This window comes from Colobus angolensis, unplaced genomic scaffold (genome assembly GCF_000951035.1).
Source record: "Colobus angolensis palliatus isolate OR3802 unplaced genomic scaffold, Cang.pa_1.0 Scaffold133, whole genome shotgun sequence".
Lineage (NCBI taxonomy): Eukaryota > Metazoa > Chordata > Mammalia > Primates > Cercopithecidae > Colobus > Colobus angolensis.
In genome coordinates this window covers 1,398,050-1,406,962 of record NW_012114411.1, presented here as the reverse complement: position 1 = coordinate 1,406,962, position 8,913 = coordinate 1,398,050, and the positions used below count along the sequence as shown (strand labels likewise).

General features: G+C 47.0%; 1 protein-coding gene across 1 annotated transcript in view; it reads right to left on the bottom strand.

The window, feature by feature from the left end:
* The window catches only part of CAMK1D (calcium/calmodulin-dependent protein kinase ID), a 293,634-nt gene that overhangs the window by 67,531 nt on the left and 217,190 nt on the right, over window positions 1–8,913 (bottom strand). Inside the window, exon 4 of the mRNA XM_011934228.1 lies at window positions 7,555–7,693. Coding sequence (XP_011789618.1) covers window positions 7,555–7,693 — 139 coding nt within the window. The remainder of the gene's footprint in view (window positions 1–7,554; window positions 7,694–8,913) is intronic.

The following is an 8,913-nucleotide window of genomic DNA, read 5'->3' as shown; positions in this document are numbered from 1 at the left end:
GGCAGGTGGATCACCTGAGGTCAGGAGTTCAAGACCAGCCTGACCAACATGGCAAAACCCCATCTCTACTAAAAATACAAAAATTAGCCGGGCGTGGTGGCACATGCCTGTAATCCCGGCTACTTGGGAGGCTGAGGCAGGAGAACTGCTTGAACCCAGGAGGCGGAGGTTGCAGTGAGCCAAGATCGCGCCATTGCACTCCAGCCTGGACAATGAGAGTGAAACTTCGTCTCAAAATAACTAACTAAGTAACTCAAAGTCCTCCCTCTGCTCACAGGAGGCAAAAGCATACCTGATTGCTTCCTCTGCCCTATTGTTTCGCTGAGCCAGACTAAGGCGTGAGTGACTATTCCTATAAATTATGTATTCAGTGAAGAGCTGATCATAGACTCATAAGAAAGCAATCCTTTGTCTCTTATCTACCTAAGACCTGGAAGCTTCTGCTTTGAGTTGTCCCGCCTTTTCAGACCTAGCCAATATACATCTTACACATATTGACTGATGTCTTGACCAAGCCAATGTGCATCATATACATATTGATTGCTATCTCATGTCTCCCTACAATGTATAAAACCAAGCTGCGCCCTGACCACCTTGGGCACATGTCATCAGGACCTCTTGAGGCTGTATCAGAGGCACATCCTTAAACTTGGCAAAATAAACTTTCTAAATTGACTGAGACCTGGCCGGGCACAGTGGCTCATGTCTGTAATCCCAGCACTTTGGGAGACTGAGGCAAGTGGATCACCTGAGGTCAGGAGACCAGCCTGGCCAACATGGTGAAACCTCATCTCTACTAAAAATACAAAATTACCCAGGCATGGTGGCAGGCGCCTGTAATTCCAGCTACTAAGGAGGCTGAGGCAGGAGAATCACTTGAACCTGGGAGGCGCAGGTTGCAGTGAGCCGATATTGCACCATTGCACTCCAGCCTGGGCAAAAAGAGCAAAACTCTGTCTCAAAAATAAATAAAAAAATAAAAATAAATTGACTGAGGCCTGTCTCAGATATTTTTGGGTTCACAAGAGTGACCCAGACTTGTTTAGAAAAGTGGTTCTTGGCCTGTTGTGTGGCAGAGGCACCTGTGAGGGTATTCACTGGCCGGAGATCTTGCCCTTCAGTGGGTCTCAGATGGGGCCCAGGGCTCTGGATTTCGAGCTCCACAAGCAGCATTCTGATATGTCACCATTGCAGTGAAGAAATTTTCAGAACTCACCAAGACTCCTTCCTTGACCAAACTTGAGGCAGGCTCCTCTAAGTCCCCTCCTCTCCTCGGCCTTGACCTTGGCCTTGTCTATCCTGCCCCTGCCAGGCCTGCACAGCCCTCTCTTGGCGAGAGTCTCCTAGGTCAGAGAATCCCCCACCACGGGTATCTGATCAAGTTCTTCACCCACCCCACCCCCACTGACAGGACTCCCGCTGAAGGCAGGCCAAGGTGATTCGCTATTGAGATTGGGGTGATACAGGAGCTAGAAAGAAATTATTTAGGCAGATAGTGAGGGTAAAAGAGTCCTCGGCTCCTGGCTAACCCAGTGAAACCCCGTCTCTACTAAAAAATACAAAAAACTAGCTGGGTGAGGTGGCGGGCACCTGTAGTCCCAGCTACTTGGGAGGCTGAGGCAGGAGAATGGTGGGAACCCAGGAGGCGGAGCTTGCAGTGAGCTGAGAGCGCGCCACTGCACTCCAGCCTGGGCGACAGAGCGAGACTCCGTCTCAAAACAAACAAAAAAAAGAGTCCTCGGCAAGGCTTCCCTTCTAACAAAAAGCAGCCCAATAAATTATGATTAGTTTTTTTTCTAATAAAGAACAGCCTGAAAAATCAAGCTGCAAACATAAACAAGCTGGAAGCTGTCACCGGTGAAGTGCGGCAGCTGTGCCAGTAGAAAAGGGCCACCTGGGGGCCAGGTATGTCCCACATGGAGGCTCCATCTTCCCTTTTCTTTGTCAGCCACGTGTACGCCACTGCACTCCAGCCTGGGGACACAGGCAACACTCAAAACAAACAAACAAACAAACAAAAGAAACAGGCAACATGGGGCTGGCCAAGCAGAGAACCCATCTGCATCAGTGAGCTGAGATCCGGCCACTGCACTCCAGCCTGGGTGACACAGCGAGACTCTGTCTCAAAAAAAAAAAAAAAAAAAAAAAGACTAGGGTGGGGATGACTGGGCGCAGTGGCTCACACCTTTAATCCCAGAACTTTCGGAGGCCAAGGCGGGTGGATCACCTGAGGTTGGGAGTTTGAGACCAGCCTGGCCTACATGGAGAAACCCCATTTCTACTAAAATCAAAATTAGCCGGGCGTGGTGGCACATGCCTGTAATCCCAGCTACTAGGGAGGCTGAGGCAGGAGAATCACTTGAACCTGGGAGGCCGAGGTTGTGGTGAGCCGAGATCGCGCCATTGCACTCCAGCCTGGGCAACAAAAGCGAAACTCCGTCTCAAAAAAAAAGACTAGAGTTGGGGCGGCCAGCTTTTCATGCCCTATGGAAATGGCTAGGCACACCTAGCCCTAACTAGTTTTTTGTGTGCTATACAAATGGCACACCTGGTCCAACCAATCTTTTGTGCCCTATGTAAGTCAGACATCACCTCCTCAAGCTCAGCTATAAAACTCCCTGCACTTCAGCGCAGACTGGAAACCCGCTGGGACCCCTCTCTCTGCAGGAGAGAGCTCTTCTCTTTCTTTCACGTATTAAATTTCCGCTCTTAAGCTCACTCCTTGTGTGTCTGCATCCTTGATTTCCTTGGCGTGAGAGAATGAATCTCGGGTATCACCCCAGACAACGAGGCCACTTCGGGGCATTAGGGATCTGATGAGATAACAAGGGTGGAAGATTTCAGCTCAACTCATTCAGCAGGATTTTTGCTGAAAACTGGACCTACTGGACAGCCAGAGAGCAGGTCCTAGTCAGAAAGAGGACTCAAAGGGGCCTTTGTCAACGTCTAAGTCCTCAGCCTGCCTTTAGCAGGAATCCTGCCAGGTCACGTTAGCAAAAATCCCCCGATTTCCCAACCACTACCCCATCCCTCCTCTTCTTTGGCTATCAATCCCTGCTCGTCTTGCTGTATTCCAAGTTGAGCTCAATGACATTGCAATGGTCTTGAATAAAGCCTTTCTTACCGTTTCAAATAACGTCTAAAGAATTTTGTTCTTTAACAGAACCTAAAGAATAAATACTATCCTTCACCCCAAATAATACACAAAAGGATGGCAGTTAAGAGTCACGGTGACATTAATTTTGTGGATGAAGCAGGAGATTAGAAGAAAATCAACTGTGCGCTGAAGGATGCTTCCAATGAGGTTTTATTTATTTATTTATTCTTTTGGAGATGGAGTCTCGCTCTGTCACCCAGGCTAGAGTGCAGTGGTGCAATCTCAGCTCACTGCAACCTCCACCTCTTGGGTTCAAGCAATTCTCCTGCCTCAGCCTCCCAAGTAGCGGGGATCACAGGCATGTGCCACCACAGCTGGCTAACTTTGTATTTTTAGTAGAGACAGGGATTCATCATGTTGACCAGGCTGGCCTCAAACTCCTAACCTTAAGCGATCCATCCACCTTGGCCTCCCAAAGTATTGGGATTACATGCGTGAGCCCACCGCCCTGGCCCCAATGAGTTTTAAAAGAAAGTAAAGTGGTCAATCAGTTGAAACAAGAATACTCTCACGCTTAGAAAAGGGGAGGGAATGCTCGAATCATAAAGTCCACGTGGTTCCTGTTTTCTACGGATGTTTAGGGATTATCCTTTACTAAACAATAAGGATCCAATCATGGGGGCTGAGAGAGGACAATGCTGTTATTTCTGACTTTTTATCTTCCTTGTCCCAGAAGGTGATAAGGAGCGGAGAATAAGTGATTTCACACTGCTAAACAAGGCATAATCCAGGCAAGGGGTGGCCAAAGGGCCCAGAGCATCCACACATCCTTCCTATAAAAGATTCATCTGGGTCAATAAAATGCTCTTTTGAAGACCAATTACGCCCAAGGAGGGTTAAATCAACTGGTCATTCACAGTTTAGATCAATACTTTTTTTTTTCTTTTTGAGATGAAGCGTCACTCTTGTTGCCCAGGCTGGAGTGCAATGGCATGATCTCGGTTCACTGCAACTTCTGCCTCCGCGGTTCAAGCGATTCTCCCGCCTCAGCCTCCTGAGTAGCTGGGATTACAGGGGCCTGCCACCACACCCGGCTAATTTTTGTATTTTTAGTAGAGATGGGGTTTTAGCATGTTGGTCAGGCTGGTCTCGAACTCCTGACCTCAGGCAATCCACCCGCCTCGGCCTCCCAAAGTTCTGGGATTACAGGCGTGAGCCTCCATGTGCGGCCGATCAATACTTTTAATTGGCTCAAGACTTTGTAAGGACAGCAGGGCTTTTCCTGGGGGATGGGAGTGGGGGAGGGAAGACCGTGGGGGGAGAGGCAGGCTCAGGTATCATCTGGGTGGGAGGCCCCGGTCCCCAGCAGGAGGGCTGTGGGGGTGGTGGCCACAGGGAGAGGGTCTGGCCCACATTGCATCACAATTCCTCCTGGTGTCCAAAGAGGTCCGGGACTCACAGCAAAAATTAACTTTTTTGCATTTGATGGCATCTTAGAAAGACAACTGGTGGCCAATACCTGAGTTGGAATATCAACTCGAACCCTTTATAATAATCTACATAATAAGCTTTAAAAAGATCGGAATCAACACACTTCTGGTAACGTTAACGTTATCCATAATCACATTCCCACTCCAGTGATTCTCAACTAGGGGCAATTTTGCCCCCCAGGGGATGGGTATCTGGCAATGCCTAGGGACATTTGTAGCTGTTAACAATTCCAGACGTGGTACTGGTATCCATGAGCAGAAGCCAAGGATGCGGCTCTAAATCTCACAGTGCCCAAGTGCAGGGGCTGAGAAACCCGATCCTAATCCACTGAGGCAGGAGCAGGCACTTCCAGTCTCAGTCACTTCATTTTGCAAAAAGAGCAACTGTCTCTAATAGCTTCCCGGGGCAACAAGACATCACATAGCTTTCCACAGGGAGAAGGAGGTACATTTGCAGGTAGGCTGGGGCAGTATTCCGATTGCTGCACTAAGCTTAAATGAACACGATCATCCTCTCTCTATTGCTCTGGGCTTGGTTATATAGGTGGTTTAATTTTAATTTTCTTAGCTCTTTATGCAAATTTAGTAGTCCAATTTCAACTTCCTCCTCATAGATCAAACTCCTTTGTGCCTCTGAAAAGAGATCACAGAAAGGTCCTTAAATGGCAGTGTTCTTTACATAACGACAGGCTCGGTGATCTCAAGGCTCCACAAGATGGAAGCTGCAAGTACTTCTCCAAAAGCATTACGTGGGTTAACTAAAAACATTAACTCCCATACAGCCAGTCAGCCTTTCTAAGGGAGAGATAAACATTGCCCCTCCTGGATATGCCTTATTTGCTCAGAAATTATTTTTCTAGTAAGTCCAGACAGCTAGCCCATCACAGCACATCCCTGTGGTCACCACACGAACGTGTTCAGAGAGAGCTGCCTGTGGTGTTCTGGAGGCACAGAACGGGCATTTGTGGGGGCACAAGAGATCAGAGAAGGCCTGGAGGCCTGGCACAGAGGTGCCACGTTGGCTGAGCTAGCCCCTATCTAGCCCTCTGAAGTATCTCCAGGCCCTGAACATGAGCTGACCAGCCCACAGCCATTTCAGATGTCAAGAAGCCTGCAGAGGGTGAAGGCTCAAAGGGATCCACTAAGATTCCCAAATATCCTCGCCCAGTGGTTTTCTAAGAGTAGCTCCCAGACCAGCATCCTCATCACGGGTAGACCTGTTAGAAACCCAACTTTTCAGGCCTCATTGGAGACCTAGAGAATCAGACCACTGGGGATGGGGCAGCAGTCTCTATTTTCATAGCCCTCCAGACAATTCTGATATGGGCGAACGTTTGGGAAACACTGACTGGGTCAATGGAACATGACAACATGCAGAAAAACCATGGTAGTGAGTCTTTATGAAAGAAAAAGCTACACCACTTTATTCCTTGGTTCCCAGTAGCAGATAATGGCCAGGTGCGGAAACTCTGTTTATACAAATGTTTATGACTGGTTCTTTAAATTGATTGTGATTTCCCACAGTTGTGTATAGCACAGCTTCCAGATAATATGATCTTCGTGTTTATAATGAGTGGTGGGTATGTGTGCTGGGGAGGAATTTTTGTCTTGACTGGTGCAGTAAGCTCTGGGGGCAGGACCTGTAAATATCCTAGAATGACGCCACACTGCAGCTTTGGGTCAACCGCACTGCTTTCCACTGTTTCTCAAGTTAATATGTCTGATACCTACCTTTGGTACCGTATGTGTGACATCCACCCTTCAGAACTGTATGTTTGACATCTGTTCTCCAGTGTCTACATAGACCTGCTAGGGAGGGGCATATATGCCCATATAAGGCCCAGATCCTTCTATGCCAAGGGGTAAAGGGTCAATATACCAAAACCTCATTAAGAAATTGTAAGACAAGAACCTGCAGGACACTATTTTTATTTATTTATTTATTTAGAGACAGAGTTTTGCTCTGTCGCCCAGGCTGGAGTGCAGTGGCGTGATCTCGGCTTACTGCAACCTCCAGTGTCTACATAGACCTGCTAGGGAGGGGCATATATGCCCATATAAGGCCCAGATCCTTCTATGCCAAGGGGTAAAGGGTCAATATACCAAAACCTCATTAAGAAATTGTAAGACAAGAACCTGCAGGACACTATTTTTATTTATTTATTTATTTAGAGACAGAGTTTTGCTCTGTCGCCCAGGCTGGAGTGCAGTGGCGTGATCTCGGCTTACTGCAACCTTCACCTCCCAGGTTCAAGTGATTCTCCTGCCTCGGCCTCCCGAGTAGCTGGGACTATAGGCACACACCACCACACCCAGCTAATTGTATTTTTGTAGAGATGGGATTTCACCATGTTGGCCAGGATGGTCCCGGTCTCTTGACCTCGTGATCTGCCTGCCTCGGCCTCCCAAAGTGCTGGGATTACAGGCATGAGTCACCACTCCTGGCCAGTCATAGCTCTTTTAACCTGTCTTTTTCCCTTCTGTTTCTCTTCTCCCTCTTCTATATCTGCTTACCTTCTGTTTCCTTCCACTTTCCTCTCACGATGTCTGACCACTGCTCTCTTTCTTTTATACGGTGTGTTGTGCTGAAATGGGACTGGAATTGGCTAAGGTACTGCGGAACTGCACCAAGAGAAGGGTTTCTGCAGCCTACATGTCTTCAGCAAAATTATCTCTTAGATGGGCTTGAAGCCATATATAACCCACCTCCCTGTAACCCTTTGGCTACATAATAGTTGTAAAAATCTCATGAACAGTGGCCAGCCATGTGAATCTTCATCTTCTTTCAAGATACTTCTGGGTCTGGATCCCAAAGGCCCTGACAAATGAAAGTACACAAATGCCCACCATCTGTTGCGCCCACTGTACATCAGAGCAGCCGCAGGCCCCCACTGGCATCAGCCCTCTTGGACAGGTGCATCGTGGGCTACAGAGTGGCTGCAGGACGCTGTTCAGCAGTGGCCTCACCTTGAGGTCTCTGTGGACGATGCCCATTCTGTGGAGATAGTACACGGCGTCCAAGACTTGGCGGATCAGAGTGCTGGCATCCTTCTCCGTATAAAACCCCTTCTCCACTATCCGGTCAAACAGCTCTCCACCAGACACCCTGGCAAAAAAGAACATATTAGAAGTTTGAGAGGATCTGTTGAATTGTGAAGGGAAAGCTTCCAATGTAATAAAAGACCCAAACTTTATTGCAAAAATGAATCCATTTTCAGATTGAGATATTGTCCCCTTATTCCTCAGAGGCTATAGCCAGGAAATGTTTCCATGTCACAGCAGTGCAAATGTTTGGAACAAAGTAAAGGAAATTTAAAAAACAGGGTCCATGGACCTGCCACACCTGGGGTCTGTCCAGGCCTTTGCCTCTGTTCTGCTGTGATGATGTAAAAAGTTTTTAAAAAAAAAACCCTTCCTGAACACCAGCATCCTCGGGTACAGGGAGATGACCCTTAATAAGATGTCTCCTTTGCATGAGACAGTATCCTTAAATGAACGAGAGTGTTGTGGGCAAAACACTGGCCTGCCAACGGGATGTCTGGGTTTTTGACCAAGTTCTGCTCCTAATATACTGAGCTATGAACACTCCCTGAATCCCTGGACCTTGACGTTTTCATGTGTAAAACTGGGGGATGAATCTGGTCAACATTTTCAGCAGTGACTGGGACCATGCCCTCGGAATGATCAGAACCTCAAAGCCACTTCTGATTTACAAAAAAGCAGGCAAAAAATCAACACGATATTTCATCACTTTGCTTTGATTTTAGTGATGCTGTATCTTTTTATTTGCTTTGCATTTTGGATTGCATTTAACATTTTTAAACATTTTTCAAAATGGGACTAGGTTGGCAAGGGTCAAGAAGCCCTCGGGGGGCAACCTCTCTAGCACCTTTCAGCTCTGGTATTTTATGCTGCTCTGAGTTCAGCAAAATAATGGAAGTGTACGAGCTAGAATACAAACTCAACTAGTGTTCTCCACATCATCTCAAATCAGTAAGCCATCTTGGAAATAAATTTCAAGGGATTTATTAACACTACTGAAAAAAAAAAAAGAAACATTTCTCAAAAACAAGATGAGACGGATTTGAAATACTAAGATCAAAAAGCAGTTTAAAAAACAACCTTAAAGCTTTCATAGATACAACAAAAGACAAGCCCTATGGTAACACACACTCATACACACACACACAAAGATAGGATTCATTTTCCACAAGGCACAACAATTTATGTGCAATAACTGATCCACTGAAACCTTCTTCTAAAAAAACTAATCAAACAACCACTGCAGCTGTGAAAGGCCTATGCGCTAGTCTCTTCCATTACCTA